At 39.9% G+C, this 20,890-nt stretch overlaps 1 protein-coding gene across 1 annotated transcript in view; it reads left to right on the top strand.

Moving 5' to 3' along the window:
• Positions 1-18,512, top strand: part of LOC140994201 (protein diaphanous homolog 3-like) — a 165,945-nt gene extending 147,433 nt beyond the window's left edge. The window contains exon 28 of the mRNA XM_073463751.1: positions 16,267-18,512. Within this exon, the coding sequence (XP_073319852.1) occupies positions 16,267-16,640 (374 nt within the window). The 3' untranslated portion in view covers positions 16,641-18,512. The remainder of the gene's footprint in view (positions 1-16,266) is intronic.
• The last annotated feature ends 2,378 nt before the right edge of the window (positions 18,513-20,890 follow it).

The following is a 20,890-nucleotide window of genomic DNA, read 5'->3' on the forward strand; positions in this document are numbered from 1 at the left end:
TATCTTTATTGTTGCGGGTAGGGTTGTGCCGATTTGAAAATTTTCACCACTAGCTGTCATACTTGACTCAGCTGCTCCCAAAAGGAACATAATGAGAACCCATGAATGACAGCAGCACTACAGTCCTTCATGTCAGCTGTGACAAATCTTCTTTTAATTTCTCACTATTCAACTTAACTTTTATTATTCTAAAGTTTAACATCAAAATTCTCATTAAAATAAGACTTGAGCTGAGTGACACTGGAGAAAAGATGACAGAAGCAACAGTTCAAGTAGCCCACGTACAAGAATCTTGGAAGTCAATGAGTTTTCCTCAACACATTTCCAAAAACTGCCTCACAATAAAAGCCTTTAATTTAAAAAAAATACAGGAAATGTTAAGTTTGTATTAACAGTGTAATGCAGTAACTTAGTAACTTCAATAACTTTAACATGACTAACAAACACAAAAGCTTTAACAAAACAAGGCTTTGAACTGCAAGCTACAAAAACAGTATGTAACGTTAATGAACTGGAGCACAACCTTTACCAGCTCGTTACCGATGAGAGTTTTCTCTTGTGGACGTCAGTCTAAGTAGTATAGTGGCACTGTGTGTGCAACTCTCAACTCTAGTAAACAACATAACAAGACATAAGCACCATACCTCCTGTGGAGCTGAGCTAATCGGCTATCCCAGGGCATCTGCTGACTAGCCACGTGGTGCTAGTTCTCTCCACCTAGCGTAAACATGCCCAACATTAGTTGCAGGTAAAGGGATACAGTAATTCTGTCTCCTACAGTGACTGTCATGATATGTTACTCATTAGAAGTTGTGCATTTATCACAATTTAATCAGGTTTTACAACTTAATCATTAATAGCCTGTCTTGAGATTCTATTTGGCTAAAATGCCTGACAAAATAAATGGCCTCTAGGGCAACAAAGTGCAAAGTTGTTGTCTTCCCCTCCTTCTCTTTGAGCAAGTGGTGGTCAACACATGATCTGAACTCTCACTGAGCTGACGAGAGAGAGACGGAAACACGCAGAGTAAAAGACATTATTAGCTGCTTTTTTTAAAAAAAAAAGGAAAAAAAGGTGTGCCTGTCATATCAGGGTTTTCTGATACAGAAATGCCTGCATTGATTCAGCTGTGATTCCCTCCCAGCTTTGCCAGGATTCAAGCAGTTTGAATCGATGCAGCTGTATCTTAGACATTAAGCCCAGCACATCGATTCCAGTTGGTGAATCGTGACACCCTGTGTGTGTGTGTGTGTGTGTGTGTGTGTGTGTGTGTGTGTGTGTGTGTGTGTGTGTGTGTGTGTGTGTGTGTGTGTGTGTGTGTGTGTGTGTGTGTGTGTGTGTGTGTGTGTGTGTACATCTATGTGTGAAGACGTGTCTGTGCTTTGATTTCTTTCAAGGTTTTTATCGAGGAGAAAGCTGTGAATGTGGATTATACGCATGTTCATGTAAAAAGAAGCAAATTACCTGCACACCTTCTGTTCCACCACATCTGCTCCAAATGTTTCTGTAGGTCAAGTCTAAGATGAGCAATGAACTAGCAAAACAATTAATTTGTGTGAAAAGGCAAGTACTTTGTCAGCTGGACTTTTTGTTATTCTCTGATTGTCGATGCAGATATGTATGGATGTTTGCACATTTCTATTTCAAGCTGCGTTCTCTCTCGTAGTCAAAGCTTTCAACATGTCGCAACCCTATTGGCAGTGTTACGTTGCCCGCCATTTACAGTATTAACCCATTCCATTGTCCACTCAGCCACTGACTCTTTGGAGGAGACATAGAACATGTCTGGAGCATGGATTGCTATGGGCCCCATGGGAGCCCTCAGAAGGAATGAGATGGATGACACACTTACAGTAAAGCACTGCATTCTCCTTCAGGCCAGATCTTTTGTGCTAAACCATCAGTACATGCACAGATATTACACACATACTCTATCAGCGATGGGATTTTTGTCTTGACTAAAAATATTATTTATTGTCGATACATGCACATCTACTTCACACACACACACACACACACACACACACACACACACACACACACACACACACACACACACACACACACACACAGGTCCCACCCAGCTTGAAATGTATCCCCTGGGTGTTTGCTATCAACTGGCTGCAAAACAGAGCTTCACTATTTCAGTATGTTTCCTCATCTGGTGAGGGCACACACCTCTGTTCGGCCTTTTATTGATTTAAATCAATATAGTCCAATCTCATCAACACCACTGTCCTTGTCCCACTCATGTCTGTCTGGCAAAGGACTCGGGGTGTGTGATGAAGTACAGCTTTCTTTGGGCGGATCCATACCTTTCGAGGTGATTGGGTTAATGTATTCCCTTGAGTCATGATGTGTGCAACCTCTTATTTGGCCACATCATTTGTCTGCTGCATTGATCAGAGGTTCATTGAATGGAACGAGGCTGGCCAGCCATCAATTCTAAGTGCACAAGGAATATGAAATAGGCATGCATTTGGCTGCACACTCTGCACTGAATGTCTGTGTCCATTTACATGTGTTTTGCTTGTGTAAATATATTATTATATGTTCTTCAGAGAGTTGGGTAGACCATTGATGCATGTATTTTTAATTGCCAGGCCTGTATTAAAGTTAGAGGAAGAGGCCCCTGGACAGAGGCTGAGCTAAACTCAGCCATGCTACCCCGTCACTTAATTTGTTTCCTCTCAGACTGCCTCCCTCACGGTCTAACTCTCTTTCTGTGTCTCCCTCTCTCTCTGTGTTAGTCTGAGTGGGGCTAGCTGACCTTCACTGGGACACAGCCATGATTCTAATTGCATTGATATGTCAGCGAGCGCCAATGGTTGAAGGAGAGCATAGCAATGTTACCCCAAAGCAACGTGGTGGTGCCATCTGAATTTGGCTGTCTTTTTACTGATGACTCACAGAGTGAGGCTGATGTGAAGGAGGACACATTTACACATCCAAAACATTCACATTCAGGATTACCTCCGGGGCAACATGATGCTAAGGCAGTACCTAACTTTGTTGTAGTGTGTGAGGTCTAATAAGCATTTAAAGCCCCTCAGCCATACAGTAGATAGAGAAAAAACATGTTGCTCCTGTGATGTGACCCATAAGTTTCTGATGGTTTGTTTGAAGTCTGGATGTGGACTCACCGCTTTTTGCTGTCTTTTCTAATTAGTGAAGCCAGAAAATCAACATTAGTTTCCACCTAACTAATTCACTTGTGTATAACATCCACGATCAAGTCGGTGGAAGCTTTTACTTTGAAGCAGCTGCAGGAAGTGTTAGGTGTGCATATTCAGCATCGTAACATGGAAAACATGCCAGTCTCAGCATGCACATGCTCTCTGTTCTTGGCTGCTCTTTGTTTACTTGAAGTGTTTTCTCCCTTGAGGGTATCATGACTACAGTAGGGATATTTATTTATTTGTCTTTAATTTGGCCGAGATTGTTGATAAGAACTAAAACACTGAGGCATCCCATCTTAATTTTAAGGTATCTGGTCATATAGAGCACTTTTCATCTGAGGCAACCAGAGTAGAGGGACACTGAATGCAAAGATCTACCAATTTTATTTGAGTGGTATTTTGTTATTTATTAATTTAGTGTCACCCAGTGTTGCACCATCTTGGCCTGCTGTTTTGCCTGTCTCTTAATTAAAATCTTTCTATGGGCTGATCTGATCCAATTCTTTTCCTGCCAACGCACACTCTCCTGCCGACAGGCTTCTGCATGTGTGTGTCATGTTTATTCAACAAAGATTATATCTGAAATCAAGTTGAAGCGTACAATTAGCATATGGTAAATTTCATCCGGTAGATTAAATATAAAGCATCTTTTGTGTTCTGTATCAGTAGGTCTGGCTCATAAATGTTGTCATGTTAATCTATAATTTTTGATTTATTGGAGATTAGATTCATTCACAATGCAAAATGCACATTCAATACCATTTGGTTTAAATGGGATGAAATTTGGGCATTATTTAACCAGTAATGCACAGACAATGATAAAAAAGCACAGTTGTTCTGAAGTGATTTTTTTTTTTTTTTTTTTTTTTTTTTTTTTTTTTTTTACCTTTCTTTGTCAAATCAAAGTTTTGTAATGTTTCCCATTAGTCATCATTAGTCATTAACGTGTTCTGAGTTGCTTTCTTTGTGGTAGATTCTTTAAGTGTTGTTTCTCAACTTCTTTTATAATGAGCGACTGAGTGGCCAACTGTGTGCTGTAATGACACACTCCAGATATTATTTTTTTCCTTTGACTTTTTGTTCAGTGGTCAACATCTTGTCAAGTTCATTCATAATGATGATTAGAATTGAGCATTCTAAGTGTTGTTAACTCTGAATCAAGCATAATTTAAGATATAAAAACCACCCAATCTCAATCTCTTTCTCTCTTTATGAGTTCTAGAGGTTTGAACTAAAATGTAAAAATTTCTCAGCTTTCCTTAACATTCATGTAGGTTGGACTATTCACGTTTCCCCAAGTGCGGACATGTCCCACCCAATTTTGTAAATGCCAAAGATCAAAATCAAGTCACCTTTGGAAGTGTGGAAATCTAACAAAGGTATTGTCTGAATATGTTAAAGTTGACGTCATTCAAATTTGGTTTGGTTTGGTTTAGCCAGATTAAATCAATCACAGGTGACATTTGCTTTCACAGTATAAACACACTTTTCTATTTGATGATGAAAGCTTCACTTAATGTACTGTGAGGCAGAGGTTATGGATATGATGAAATTCATCTAATGACATAATAAATATCTAGATAAATTCATGCACATTGCTGAACCATTTGTTATAGTAATTTTATACCCAGGGCTGCTTTGGCCATAGTGAGGATGAAACTCATACTGTAATCACACACACACACACTTGCTTTGCTGTCCAATTCTGAAATGTTGATTAGTGGATGTTGATTTTTTTTTTTTCTACAGTATATTTGAGCCCGGATCGCTTTGATCTGACTGAGACTGTGCTGTCAGAAGCAGACTGCATTGCAGTCTGTCTCCACTCATTTTCCTGCATCTTGTCAAACGTCCTGCTGTTTTGCTCACTTTTTGAAATCAGACACCCAGTCCATCTTGCTGTTGGAAGGAAATGGAGAACCATCTCCTATATCTGGTGGTCTGCGTGATTCCCTGTGAGGAGATGGAGTTGAAGGACAGCTCCGGGTGAGAGTAACAGTACCAATAAAGGAAAAAAAGAATTGTGAGTTCCAGACAGTGAGGCAGAAAAGGGAAGCAAATGAGATAAAGGAGGCAGGAAGAAGTGTGCAGTTGTTTGAAGGAGAGAGAGCAAAACCTGTGTTGATGGAGACAGGCTGGTTACCAGATGGGTCTTGTCAGAGGGAGAGGGGAACCAAGAGAGGGAAATGGTTAAGAGATGGAGGCTGATGTGGCTGTCTGTAATGCGATATGGCAGATGCGATTTTATTTTTAGGACACAAGGCCCCAGAACGATAGGTTTTATAGGGTTTTGAGTGGGTTGATCTTTTTAAATATTCAACTTCAATGAAATATGGAGCATGACTCCGGGCTGTTTGGAATTCATAAGTCTGTTTGGCAGGACTGGCCCTGCATATTGAGAGCTGTCAGAGTCGGCCTGAGTGTTAAACACAAGCCCTCAGCTGGCAGGAGAAACAATGAGAAAAAAATACTTTAGAGGAACTACAAAAGAGACAAAGAATGTGAAATCTTCCACCGGATTTTTAAATATTCAATCACCTTTTGATGTCTTTTCTATCTTGCATTGCACTATGGGTGTGAAGTGATAAACACTACCTCAGTACAATGTTGTTTCTAGACAATCACTTGTACACAGTCTCGGGTATCATTACAAATTTTCCAGTACTATAGTTTTGATACGATTTTAGTATTTATTCCAAAGTGATGCTTCTTGGGGTTTTTCTCCATTTAACAAAATATTCCAAACTTCCTAAAGGTCACATTGATAACATTTTTATGGTGACAAAACATTTTTAAAAAGTAATACATCTGCAGAGCTTGTTAAAAAGTGCAGAATGAAAGCATCTCTTCTCGTTAAAAACATTATGATTGTGAATGAAGAATTTTATAATGTTTAACGAGTCCAAAATGATTGTTTTGACAGTTGGTACCAGCTTCTAACAAGGTTTCTGAGCCAATATTATAAAGCTGTTGCTATCACGTGGTATCTGTGTTTTGTCTGCAATCAACAGTCTTGGTAGTTGATAGTTTGTGGGGAAAAAAGTACGAATGGCTGAGTTCTACAGTATGCACCGAGAATACTGTACTACCCTAATGTTAGCTTTACTGTAATGTGAGCTAGCATTAGCACCATTATTGTTTGCTATCGAATGTTAGCAACATTAGCTCATGCACAAAGTGGCAACCACTTGAGGGGGCAGATGACTGAACAACAGTGGTTGTAACATAAATGAAGGGAGGAGATGGAATGTTAGATTTAGCGGCTTAATCTTATCAATAACACCTTTAAACGTCAAATGTAGTCGAAAGCAGCTAACTAAAAACTAAAGCAGCAGTACAAAAAGAAAAAAAGCGATCCAGTTTTCAATTCAAATCAGCAGCCAATCAAATTATATATATACAAGATTTAGAATTCGACAAGTTTTGTTGCTTAGGACACATCATAGTCATTACAAAAATGGGTTAGGGTCAAGGTTTAACACCAATCCCTGCTTGTATAAACCTTCATATAAATTAAAGTGTAGTTAATGTATTGGTTATATCTCCCACCTGGACACACCAGCACTGTTAAAACATACATTTCACAAAATGTTTTATTCTTATTAAAATGCAAATTTATCAGAGTTCTGTTCAAAAATGACTTGCAAATACAAACTCTGTAACTTCGAAGGCATTTATCAGAAAAATGAGGGTTGAAAATGTCTTTAGATACACACTACTTATGCAGGCTATCAACTATTTTCTCCATAATCCACTGCAGTCCGCAGAGGAGTCTATTGGCTGTGCTCCACATCTATCATATAAACTTCTCAGTAAACCAGTTCATTAATCCATGTTACCGACTGATTGGAGGCTAACAGAGAAATGTGTGCCTCTGTCTGTCCGTCTGTCTCCGGACGCATTTGCAGAGTGCGTTTCAGCTCGGTGTCTAGAGGCGTGTGAAGGATCAATATTTTACTCTCACAGTGTGACAGGTGTACACTGCTGGAGAAAACGGCTGATAGAAACCCTTAGTTAGTGTGAAGCCACTGAGGGGAAATACATATGCATTAGACTATGACTGCTGGGGATATTTACCAGCAGTAACCACACAAACAACAACAGGTAGCAGAGCCTGAAACCAAGACATGTTTAATTCATGCCAGAAGCAGCAGAGTACACTGGCTATACACCTGTATCAGTGAAATAGCCGGTGCTTATTAGTGTGTGTGTGTGTGTGTGTGTGTGTGTGTGTGTGTGTGTGTGTGTGTGCGTGCGTGTGCGTGTGCGTGTGTTTGTTTGTTTGCTTCTATGCAGTTGTGTGTCTGTCAGACTGTCTCGCTGCGTTTGTGCCTGATGTCTGCTTTTATGAATGTGTTAGTGAGTGAGTGGGAGACTGAGAGAAAGAGCAGAGAGACAGAGACCCCAGGAAGGGATGCTGTCCCTCTATGAGGAAACATTCTCAGTCCATTACCCTGCATGTAGATATAATTAGAGTAAAGCAGGAGTAAGGGCCCGGGCTGCTACAACCATCTGCCAGGTGTATTTCCTCTTTGTAATACAAGCGGACAGATTTGTTTATATTGTAAAAGATCGTACCTTTCTTTTTTTCTGCATGTTTTACCCCATTTTTTGCAGAGTGCATGGCCTAAAGTACAGCAGATTTTTAGATAAATGACTGCATTTAATCACTTGCAGCAGGGATGTAAAAATTGCTTGAGATGGCTAATTTACAACACTAAACATCATATTGCTTTTTTTTTGGTCCCTTCAGAGTTAAGTTATCATGTGGCAGGAAAGCAAGGGAAGTCATTATTATTCTGGAAAATGCTATTTTTAAGCTTAGCATAACAAATATTAATTTATGATGATAACAGTAGCTTGCTCAGACATTGGAGATGTCTCTGTTTGCTCTACCAGCAATATTCAGATCTTCGATTATGCACAATTTTGTGTCGTCACCTCCTGAAAAGGCTACTAGACTGAATTTGTCAGGATGGCAGTGTGTCTGACATCTTGGAAAACGTATCATATTTGACAGTGTGAGAGGTGGATTATGCAGTCCATAACAACAGGAGCTTTGTATTGTTTATTTTAATTGTATTCTCAATAGAGCATCATGTGCAATGTGAACCAGCCGTGTGTGTAGGCTAGCAGTATTAGTGGCTGGGAACCAGGCTCACTTTTTGAGGCATTGTTAGACGCACCAAGGCGTGCTAACGCAATGTCATGCTTGGCTGCAGCTCACAGTGGCTGGGGTTCACACTGAGGGGCAGAAGACTTGAGGGACATCCAGCTCAGCCCTTTCATATCCTCCACGTCGTCCTTTTTGGTTTTAAGTAGCAAACCACCCATGACACCCCTACCCTGCTCACTTTGTCTCTTGATTTTAATATGACTCAATCATGTCCGCCTAAGCATGGCAGGTGAAACGTGTTGACATGTCTTTATGAGTGTGTCCCTGGCGTACGCATTTGTGCTTGTGAAAAGACCATTGCCATGTCCAGTACTATTTACATTGATGTTTACTATGGATTTGTTTGTTCGTGAGTCATACAGGGTGACCTATAAATGTCAAGGAACTGCCCCCATTCTCTCTTTTGAACCAGACTGCTTCTTATTCAGGCTCCACCTACCGTTTTCATAGATTACTTCTAAAAATGTGCTTATCACCATTATGATGGCTTTATCTTAACCCACAGTTTTTACCTTTGAAATAACAGACTACTTTTAGTGTCTGCCAAACATTTTAAAACAAGAATGCCTCTCCACTTGTGTAAGCACCACTCCAAAAAACATATTTTTCTGATATTCGTGCCATTACAATTGAACTACACTAAAGTGGGGATTGTGAAAGTTGATCTTTGCTGTCAGTAAAACCAAAAGATATTCAGTTTACAACGATGTAAAACAGAAAAAGCAACAAATCCTCACAGTCTTCAGAAGTTTAATGGACGAATATTTGGCTTTTTTTGCTCGATAAATTACTTGACATATGAATTGATTATTGATAATAAAATATCTGTTGAGATATTTTTTGTTGATCCACTGATTAATTAAAGGGTAACTCCACCAAGTTGCATTGTAGAAGATGTAGGCACCATGGTTGTGGAAAGCAGTCCACTGGTGTAGCATTGGTCTACTATAACACTGCTGGACTCACTATGGACAATTTTAAAAACAAATGATCAAAATCAATACAGCAGAACCAAAGATATAACTTTTTTTATTCCACGCATTTTTCTTCCCTTTTTAAAACCTGGTGCCTACATTACCCACAATGCTAAACTTTGCCACTCACTGACACTGGAAAATAAATGAAAATAAAAATCATTGGTCTTCATCAGTTATGTAAGCTAACTGTTACTTACCTCATTTGGAAATCTGTGAAGGAGAGAGTTATTGTAATATTGTTGCACATAATTGTGTTTGTGCTTGCAGTTGTACAACATAAGCTTCAGTAAATCATGCTCAACATACAGTACAGCTTACTAAGTCTTGGGTTGACTATGTAATGTGAAGCATGTGCAAAGGCATAATAGGTAGAAAAAATACATATACAAAAGAGGTAAAAGAAAATAATCATGTCAGTCGTCAATACACTGTGGAACACATCCTACTGAAAGGCTTCCAAATGATGTTGCTTTTCCACTAACACTTTGCTCCATTCTTCTGTATTTCAACAAAGTGGAGTTGTTAAATATGGGAGAGGAGAGACAGGAGAGGGGGGGAGTCAAATCACAACTCAACAAAGGAAAACACTTTGATATGCATTAGAGCAGGACAGGCTTCAGTTACCTATAAAAGTGCTGGTTTTCACATTACCCACAGAGATTGTTATAGTGCTCTTTCAACAATCCATCCCCATACCTCCTCTATTTGCTCTTCCTCTTCCTTATTATTCCCCCCCTTTTTTTTGTACTCTGCTCTTTTAGTCTGGTCCAAATCACAATCATTGCCTCCAAATTATGCCACTGTGTTGAGGCCGTTTATTCTGCCCATCTTGTCATCTTCTTCCTCATCATCCCATTTCTTCCACTGCTGTCCTCCCTCCACTTTCTTTTCATTGCCTGTTGCCTCTCCTCGTTTTTTTTTAATCCTGTCTGCTGTTTTTCTGTGTGACAGAAAAGCAAAGATAGACGGCTCTGCAAACGCACACACGCCACACACACACACACACACACACACACGCAGTTAACAACGAACAAGCAAGGGACAAACCTTCAATGACTGGTGTGTTGCCAGGTAATGATCTTTAATTACAGCCAGCCTAATGCACACAGGCAAGCTAACAAGCTGTCTGCTGGCTTTTACTTTTTACAAGACTCGCTGGGGGACATTGGGGCATCACACACATTTATAGCACCATACATTTTCATCTCTTAAATGTAGCCTTCCTTTCTGTATGGACAAACACAAACATGAAACGACTCACAATCAAAACGTAGTTTTGCATCGGTTGTCTGACCTCGGCGCACTGCACAGCCGTTCATTATAAGAGAGGAAGATCTGAGGGTTGTTTATGGCTTGTGCTTCTTCCTCCAAACCCCTGTTAGTCTGTTGTTGGTTACATTTTTTTTTGCTTTTCTGCCTTTTTTCCTTCTTTAAAATCAATTGTTCTGTTCTGAGGTAAATAAATGGCAAATGCAGTGATTGAGCATTTTCATCTGCTATATTACTATAACCATAGAATAAATTTCTCTCTTTATTGGAAGGTGTTGGACAAAAAAATTATCTTTGGGGCTGTGTTGAATTGGGTTGATTAATCTGAAAAAGCCACCTTGGGTATATTAGTTGCAGCCATTCTCCCCTGAAAAAACAAACCTGAGACCAGACTCCTAAAACGATCATGCTTGGCACCAATGACTTGGCCATTTGAAGACCACAACAATGCTTCTAGAAACATGTGCTTGGCATTTCTTAACATTTTCTGACATTTTATAGACCAAACGTTTAATCTGAACAAAACAACCGATGGTTCAATCAGTAATTACTGTAATGGTTGGTTGCGGTCCTTGTTGAAAAACTTTGCACTAGATTACATTTTATGCGTTCCATATATTTGACAGAATTATTGTGTAGTAACCTGTCCTCAGATGTGTCACTTGTAGAGGTAAAAAAACAGGACAAATCATCATCATTAGACGGAACATGCAGCAAACTGCCAAGCCATGTGTGATGTGTGTGTGTATGATCTTGGCTAACTTCAACTTGTTGTGTCAGTCACTCCTCAGAGAGGAAAAAGTCACTTCACTGTCTATATATTTGTGAGTCTGCATGACTCGTCTCTTCCTAAAGTGATCAAATACTGCAAACTTCATAAGAGTGGAGAGAAGGGGAGGGAGTGAAAGATGAGAGGAAAGGCTCATCTGCATCTGTATTTGAAGTGGCAAATGCAAATGGACCAAATGATCTGACAAGAGGAAAATGTGAATTCCTCTCAGCAGCTATTTGCAGACAGAAAAAAAAGAAACACTCAGGTTTTTTCTTCTATTGGACAGGTCCTTTTACATTTATACAAAATGACACTATCAGACATTTAATAAACTGCTAGGGTTCCATATTGAAATTCCTGATGATGTTCTCGAGCCGTTCAGAGTAACAATTAGTCTGTTTTGTTTGAGATTTTACTTGTCTTCTGCTGCAAAATAACCACTGTCAGTAGCTGGTTGAAATGCTACAGGCTGTGTTACTCACAGTCTAAATACACAATATTCAGCAACACTGAGAGCACAAAGAGACACAAGCTCAGTCTGCCAACTCTTTTATCGTTGTTTTTCTTTTGCAATCTGCCTTCCAGCAAAGTAAAGGACCGCAGCAGACTAAAGACTGTGATAGACCTTTAGTTTAGCAGAATCGTATTGTGTTCATGTTTTGCCAACACTGGAAAATACCAATCCCCAGGCTTTCTCCTGTGTTGACTGGTTGTCCAGTCTCTCAACAGTTCTTCATCTAGATAAGTTCATTGTCAACTGCAATGGTGGCAGGCCGTGTAGCTTTAACAGTCCGGGAAAGAGAGAGACAGACAAGAACTGCTGCAGTCCGGACTTACTGAGGCTCCCTGCCTCAGCCTGCCTGTCTGCTTACTAACTTCTCAACAACTTCAAGAGAGGGGAGGGGGGCGAGAGATGAGTAAAAGCTCATCTGCATCAGCCTGAGCAGCAAATATAAATGGAGCAAATGATCTTACATGAGGAAAAGTGAACTCCTTTCTGCAGCTATTTGCTGATGGGATAAAGGAATACCCCTCACACTGTTTTCTAATATTGCCCAGGGACAGTTTTCCTTTCAACTGCAGTCACATCGAGATCTAAAGATTAACTGCTACCTGTTGGAAAATCAACACAAGTGTGCTACAAAGATTCTAACCACAAATTCGATGCAAAAACTTGTCAAGTTGGTTTGGTTCTATCAGCTGTGGGGAAAAGGTCCCTCCCCCATGCTACACTATCAGAAGTATTGACAAGAGAGCTGCAAAATATGCAACAATACCTTAAAATCTTACCTCACCAGCTCACTGTTTAAGAACACAGCATGCTACAAGAACAATAAAGTGCTGTCGGAAACGGGGGCAGTCAACCCGAGGCAAGCTAACAACAAAGCTAGCAGTGCCAACTAACACTGATTGCCCCTAACTCCTCCTGGTCAAAGGAAATAACTGAAGCAATAAGCTATTTTATTTACAAGGACATGCACCCATTTAGTGTTGTTTAAAGTGCTGGATTTAGATGGATGACAATGACCCTCAAATCGAGGTAAACAGTAAACAATACCCAGTCGCCAAGATTGATGTGAAAAATGAGCCCTTCTTAGGGACTGTCCAAACTTATGCCCTTCTTATCACTGCTTATTGATAAAGGGGCCAATTTTATACATCTTCTGATTACAGCTCTTGAGGAGCACTACTGCTTTGTAAAAGGTGTAAATTTGCATGAAATCTGATAAATTAAAGATTGATAAGTGGTGTCACTTGAGTCACCGTCAGTTTGGGCTGTAGACTACAAGTCTGAAAATGAAAAAAAAAAAAAAATAGAGTGTGGACTGAAAGAACTGAGTTTGCCAGACCTCTGGAGCGCACTCCTCTACATTAGCTAGCTACTAGCATAACATACCTGAATCTGTGATCGAACTGTCTGCAGTCGCATTGCATCTTGAGTAAGGCAGCAGGTTTTGGAGGAAGAATATTTGTAATAAAAAAGGCGATATTTCTGGTTTGCGTATTATGGATCTTACTGCTTTTCTTGAAAGCCCCACCAAACTCTCATTGTGTTTGTTTTGGGACTATTGTTTTTGTGTGATGACAACCTTGATGGCTTCGTGGTTACTGGTTCTCTGTGCTAAATACAGCCATCAAGGTTGATGGGAAAAGGTGAGAAAAGCAGTGAAGTTCAACTAATAGGCCCTAAAAAAAATTGACAGATATTTCGTGGCCCTAATAGTCCGCTGGACAACCAGAGGAAGGGAGGGAGGTCAGTAGGCCTCGGTGAATTTAATCACACCACAAATGAGATACGAATTAGCTAACTAGCATGATATTTCCTAACTGTATGTTCCGTGGTTGTCTGGTACTCATGGGATTATGAGCTGTAGTTCCCTCAGTAAACACACCAACCTCTTTGGCTTTCACAGCTGCAGAGTCTCTGTGCCCGGCCTGCCCACTCTGAGCCTTTGTTTGTTTGTTTGTTTTGTTTACTCTCCATCATGAGTCGGACAATATTATAAGAGCGCAGGGCTAAATTGGTGGAGCACTCTTAACTATTGATGTTGTGGCATTTGCTATAATTTTTAGGGGACTTTCTGTACTTTCTTGTACACTTATATTCTTTTGCATTTAAAAGAAAAATCAAGTTTAAGCAGAAGTGAAATATACTGGCTTTAGGCGTATCTACAATTTTTATATCAGATTGCTTGTCACATATCTGAAACTGTATCAGATTGACTTGGGGGGATAAATGCGCACTGCTTCTATCACAGCATGTGTTTTTGTCTTCGAATTCCACTCTCTCCCCTTTAAACCAGTGTCAGGTTTCTTGGTTAAAGGAGTACAACCTGTGAGATGAGAAATGGTTTACATCTCTCACACGTGTTTTACAGCTTAAATGAAGGCACGCGTTGAGAATCTAGCAAGGCTTCAAAGGAAGGGGCAACAAGGTGTCACAGGCGGGCAGACTGAGAAGAAACTGAACTTGCCAGCACTTTGATCATGTTCACCACTAAAGGCTAGAACCCTGTTAAGAAAAAAAAGAAATGCACGTCTGGATAAGAGGTCTTATTGAAGTGTGGGTTTTCTTTTTAATCTGTTTTTGAAGTGTAAATTCACGTATTGAAACAGTACTTTTTATTTCTCACCAATATGTGTTTTTAATATATAATCATCACTGGCTCAGAGCTGACAATAGCTAAATGATCAATTCTAAAATAAACATCATGTTTGACTCTTACTGATGTTTGATCAAACCCGCCTCCATTTTCTGCTTCTCGCTTTCCAAGAAGACAGAAATGGCATCGGTCCAAAATTTTTAACACAAGTGTAAACACAATATTAAAATGCAAATTGCTAATACCATAATCGACAATTTTCTCGACATCATGGCCTAATCTGTATGTGTGTTGTGTCTAAACGCAATGTGTGTTTGTAGGGCAGTCGACCTGATCGTGCGGAAAGAAACAGGCATGGGGTTAGATGACAGGTTTCTAGAGGGACAGGATGGGACAGGGGAGTTTGGTGAAAGATGATTGACAGCAGGGAATAATTGTCATCTTTAACAACTGAGACAGCAACAACGGGAAGAGAGAGCAGAGAGGGTGAGATAATGAGAGGAGAGTTGGATTTTTAGCTGTGGTAAATGTTCAGTCACAGCAGCAAGGCAACACTCTCTACTCATTTCATCCTTTTAAAATCCCACTTCTGCCTCTTGTTTGCCTAACGAGTTTTTGTGTGAATGTGAATGCGTGTGTGTGCGATTGATCGTTGCCTTCCTTTGCTTAATTTTGCAGTCGTTTCCGTCTTGTCTGCTCTCTTTCCCCCTTTTATCCTTATTTATTTGTCAGAGGTTGTGTTCAGGGACGTTCCTTGTCATTCGTCAGCGTGGCCCATAAAACACACTGTCATGACTGACTGGCCACGCTCCAAACTCATTACCGATTGGCTGACAGAGCGGGTCGCTCTGTTCTGCTCTGCTGTGTTTGACTCCTGTTTGCCAGACATTTAATGCTCAGGAAACTTTAAATGCGGTGGTGTCTTTCCTCGCGCCACTCCTCTCAGCCTCTCGCTCAAGGTCACATGAATATGGATTTACCCTCTCCTTCCAGTGCACACATACTGATGATGAAGTCTAAGATCTACTCAGAGGGATTATAATTCAGAACGTAGGTCTGATCTGGGCCGTCGTTCTTTTCCAGTGTCTGTCTGGGTGTGTGTTTTAAGTCAGAAACCAGAGGGGAGGGCGGGAGGCTGAGGAGAGCGGCGGAAATAAGGAAGATGAAGAGGACTAGTGCGGGAGCAGAGAGCTGAGATGAAGAGCGGAGGAAGGAGAATAGATGATAATGGTGGGATGAGAGGAGGTGGAGCTGGGTGGGAGGGTGTCATGTAAGAGAAAATGGAAAAGGGCGACGCACAGTGTTATTGAGTTTCTGTTGTGGTTGATCAGCCATATCCATTTCGTCATATTGAGCTTGCTGCATGCCACAGTCTGCTGCAGAAAATTTGTCCTCATCAGTGTTTGTATACACTGTATGCTTCCATGGTGTGTGTTTGTGTGTGTATTCATCTAAACTGGCGGCGGGTACACTGAGCTCATGTTTTTATATGTCCTTTTGTGTTGCATGTGCATTTGCTTACTAAAGTGTGTCTTGTTACTGATGATTTCCGTTAATCAGTCTTTTTCTCTTTTTTGCAGAATGCCTGACGCAAATATTGTATTCACTTGCTTGCTTTTTTAACCTTTCTTCTCCCCTCTTGCTTTTGTAATTCAATATTTTACTGTCATCGGAATAACACCTTGCTTTTAATTGCTTAACAAGTAATTTGCAAACCCATTTCTTCTCAGTGTCTTTCCTAATTCTAAATTTTGCTCACTACTTTTTTTTCTCTCTTTTCCACTCACAGAGAACAACAAGGCACCTTTACAAAGGTCTCGCTCTCGGCAGAATATAAATGTGGGCTCAGCGGTGGTGAAAGCTCCCCCAGCCAAGGAGGCCCTTAACGAGTCTGAGGGCCATCCGTCTGCAGCCCGGTCAAAGGCTGCTGCTTGTTCGGAGTCCGGCCGCAGGTACAGGAACCCCCCGGGTCACAGTTACTGGCTGGACAGAGAGCGGGTGGTGGAGAGAGTGACGGTTAAACCGAATGAGAAAGAGACGGAGGTTGAAGCACAGCCTCCGGCCTTCCAGCCGGCCTCCACCAGTGCTGCAGTCAGCAGCAGCTGTGGCACCAATGGAGAGTCAGACGTAGAAGCTCTCCTGGCCAAACTCAGGGCCTTGTGAGGTTCATTTTTACATTATCTCTGAAATGGCATACATACACAGCATAGAGTATAATTGTACCCACATATTGCAGTACACTCTGAATGTAAACCTGAGGGACTGTCCTTCAACAATTTTGTTAACAAGCAGAAAAATGTTGGTATTAAGAGAGTTGTAAAAACGTTGTCCAGCATGAACATTAAAAAAGGAAACAAAGCCATTTTTAGAACTTCGTAAAAAATACATTTGTATGCTTTTGACACTTGTTGGTACAGACATAAAAATCCTACAGGCAGGTGGAGCAGAGTCTCTACCTGATCCTGTGAAGTGCACTATCAAGAACATTTGGCTTTAAGTCATATATCCCTGACGATGGGAATATAAAATCTCTGAAAGTAAAAGATTAAACGTTGCTAAGCACTTATTAACGTATTAAATTAAACCTATCATAATTCCTTCTTATTGGCATTGCCTCTGATTTCTATTTCTGTAGTTTTTATTTTAAACCTTAATCATATTATTACCTTTATTTTAGTTTTTAATTACACAGTTATTTTCATATGCATGTTGTTAGTCATGTACAAGTAAAAACTTTCTTCTTTAAGTCTGTTCACATTTGGTATTACCGTCCCTCCTGAGTGATTAGGTCACAAGCGGACAGCTTTAAGCCTGTTAATTCACACCTGGCATTGACATGCGCCTCGCCTTGCATTGGAAGTGGTCACTTGTGATCGGATCTCACATTTTTGCTCTATATGCAAATACACAACTACGATACTGGAACATATGGGTAAGTTTAAATATGAAATAAATATCTCTTCAATTAAAATGTTTGCCCAAATAATTAAGAAAAGTTTCTCTTAAGGCAACAACTCTCAAAATTGTGCGTTTTTTTAAGGGAGTCTGGTGACTTTCTCCCTGGACGACAAAGAATTAGCCTTTATTAGCTGTTTACCATCAATAAAATGTTGTCTTCTTTAGTCAATTGGGTGCAAATGATTAATTCAGTTGAAACAATGTGTTCAAACAGCTGTTGGGAAGTAAGACAAACTTTAGACACAGAAGCAGACAGGCTGGTAAAGCATTGCCTCGACATACTGACACTTTTTACAAAGAAAGAAGCAACTTAATGTATTACAAATAATGCCAAATTTACAAGAAGGCTTGAATGATTTAGAATTTGCCGGGACCATTTCGCGAAGTCTGTTAATTTAGAGTCTTGGGATTTTGCAGTTACGAGTTTATTTAATGGTCGGTTACAACAGACATCTGCTGCTAACTTTGGCAGGTTTAGAGAGCATAAACATGTAATTTACATTACAGTGAACTACATGGAAATCAAACAGTGTGTAATCCATTCTGTCACTTCTTCTTGTTTCACTGAGAACGTCAGTTGAGTGGGCGATCCGTCAGTGTGGCACCGGGCCCATATGCGAACACACTGCTAAAAGAATGTGGTCATATGGGTCCCAGACCGAATGTGTGCTCGGATCTCAAATGCGTCCCGGGGTTGTTCACACCTGTACTTAGAGCTGTCCGCTTGTGATTGGATCTCTCAGAATGTATCCTACCAAATGTGAACAGGGCCTTTGAGTCTTTTCCATTCCTTATGGAGTGTCTTTTATATTCAAGCATTGATCATTGTTTGTATTTTCTATAAACATAAAAAAGTATACATATATATTCACAAAGGACCAGTATGTGAGTTATACCGTATGATTGTACTGAAAGCTGTTATTAGATGTAATTTGAAAAGTTGATTATGGTTGTACTAGACTGTATTGTTAGTCTGACATTCCAACTGAAATCACTCGTATCTTAAGCATATTTGTTGTATCATTATTATACTCTCACTTTTATAGACTCATTTACAATAAAATAAAGCAAAAATGGTGTTTTGTCGTCTTTTTCAGGAATCACAGAAGTTTCAACAATGACTGAAACGAACACATGTCAATGTTTGTTTGTTTTTGTTGTGTTGCTTATAATCATCATACATCACATTTATTAAGAGTAGAAACTCAGATCACATCTTTGCAGTTGCTGTCCTAAAATAATTGTCATTGATCAAGTACAGAGGTGTGGAAGCCCTAAACGGCCATTGGTCAAACGTATTTCCTCCATGTTCCTGTGATAAGTGTTGTTTGTTTTCTCAAGAACAAATGTTTTCTTGAGATAAAGAGAGTACATACACTCACTTCTCTGTAGGGTGGCCTTTGGGCGTTTTAAAGCAAACCATATTAACTTTTTATGAACTTTTTCCATTTGAATGTTGTACGTATTGATTTCATATGAGGGTATATACATTGTTGCTACTGTACGGGAAAGGTAATAGCTTGTATGCACGCTGGTATGGCACTTCTGATCTGAAAAACACTTTTTCTCGTGATAACAGGTTTATTTATCTCGTTAACAAAGCTCATTTTCTGGAGATCTCAGGGGGAACCACATTTGTTATGACAAATAATGACATAATCTTGAAATCTGTGATCTTGAAAGCAAATAAAATTGAACTTGTTATGGGAAAACTGAGGAAGTAATACATTTGACTCATGACTGTTTAGATGATTTTGTCTCCTCAGTAAGGAAGCCCTAAATGCCTTCAGACTTTATTCCCTAAAATATTAATTAAAATTGAGATATTAAATATTTCTTACAATAATATAATCCCTCCGAAGGATGAATACTACACAGTGAGCACTGCACTCAGCTTTAAACAGGCTAAAAACTTCCACTTTTATGGTGGATCATCTCATTATTTGTTCCTTTTTCAAGTGTTCACAATATTTTCTTTACTCACTGCACATTTCATTGATCGCTATCAATGACTTGCTGAAACCTTTTAAAAGTTACATCGTGTTCCTCCATTCTGCCTCATATTTTCAACTTCTTTTCAAAATTTGATAATTGGGCTGGTCTAGAATGTAGAGCCTTGGTTGAACAACATACAGCGTAAAGAGGCTGTACTGAACAGTCCTAGAAGTTTTTGCTTTTGCATAATTTGCTCACTTTAATTCATGAATGGATTTGCTCGTAAAACCCTTCACAATCGTGTGTGCACATCATACAAATACAGATTTATCATAGTTTCTGCACATCTGCATAGTTAAATTGTCTAAATAAAAGTCACACCTGACTCGGAAGCTTGTGAAGAACATGTGTGAACGTTTATCACTGACTTTTATTAATTAAGCGAGACATTAAAAAGCACAGTGCTGAACATATGCCTTGTGTAAAACATAAATCACCTGTGCATTACACAGAAGATAAACTCCCATATAATGTGTGGACATAGACTGAACTGAGAGTTATCAGAAGAGAGAGAGAGAGAGAGAGAGCGATCTCCTCACCAGTTAACCCACTAACTGACAAGGTCTGGTTGCTTTAGCCTGTCAGCTGGTGAATATCTTCAGCGCTGGGAGCGACACAACTGTCCCCATCTGGAGCAGAGCCAGAGACCAACACCTCTCTGATGATGCACTCAGCGGTCCGGTTGATGCTCCTCCAGTGATTTCGATTTAGCTGGCTGCAGAGGGCTTTTGGTCTTTCATGGCTCTCTAAGATGTAACAGCAGTCACCTTTTTCTTCAACACTTCAGCTTTGTGTAATACCGCTGCCTCAGAGAAGAGTACATTTCTGTTTTTCCTCTTTTATTTCCCCCAGTGCCTCCATCTCTGTCACTGAAGTTGTGTTTTTTCTTTTAATTTTCCTGGATGTTGTTTTGATCTAAGTGGTTATGCGTGTGTGGGTGTTCTCCTTTGCCAAATATGGCTTGTCAGAGGACTTGCCGTGATGTTAATACGAGATAATTAATGTACTGTAAACATGTTCCTGCTTTACAAGTGATTCAGATTCACAGGTGTCACTGAATGTTTTAGAAATTCAGCCTTTAGTCTGTCTTACATTTTTGCAGAAAATATAAAATATGCACACAAACCTTGCTTTATAAGAGTGTGTGTGTGTGTATGTGTATGTGTGTGTGTGTGTGTGTGTGTGAGGTAAGAACACTGTCTAATTGTGAATATAATATGATTAGCTCGGGAACATTTTGTCCGCATCAGGAGTAAGAACCTGGAGCTGCATACATATCAACAATAGATTCTTTTTAATTGCCTGCATGCTTTCAAGATCTAAAACATGATTACATTTTGTTACAGCATCTGTGCGGGCCGGCTCCTTTTGAAAGTAAAGCAGGAAAATGACCAGCTAAACTCATAGCACGACAAATTGAGAGGAGAAGGAGAGCATAAGGAGGGTAGGATCTTGTTATG

This window comes from Pagrus major, chromosome 4 (genome assembly GCF_040436345.1).
Source record: "Pagrus major chromosome 4, Pma_NU_1.0".
Taxonomy (NCBI): domain Eukaryota; kingdom Metazoa; phylum Chordata; class Actinopteri; order Spariformes; family Sparidae; genus Pagrus; species Pagrus major.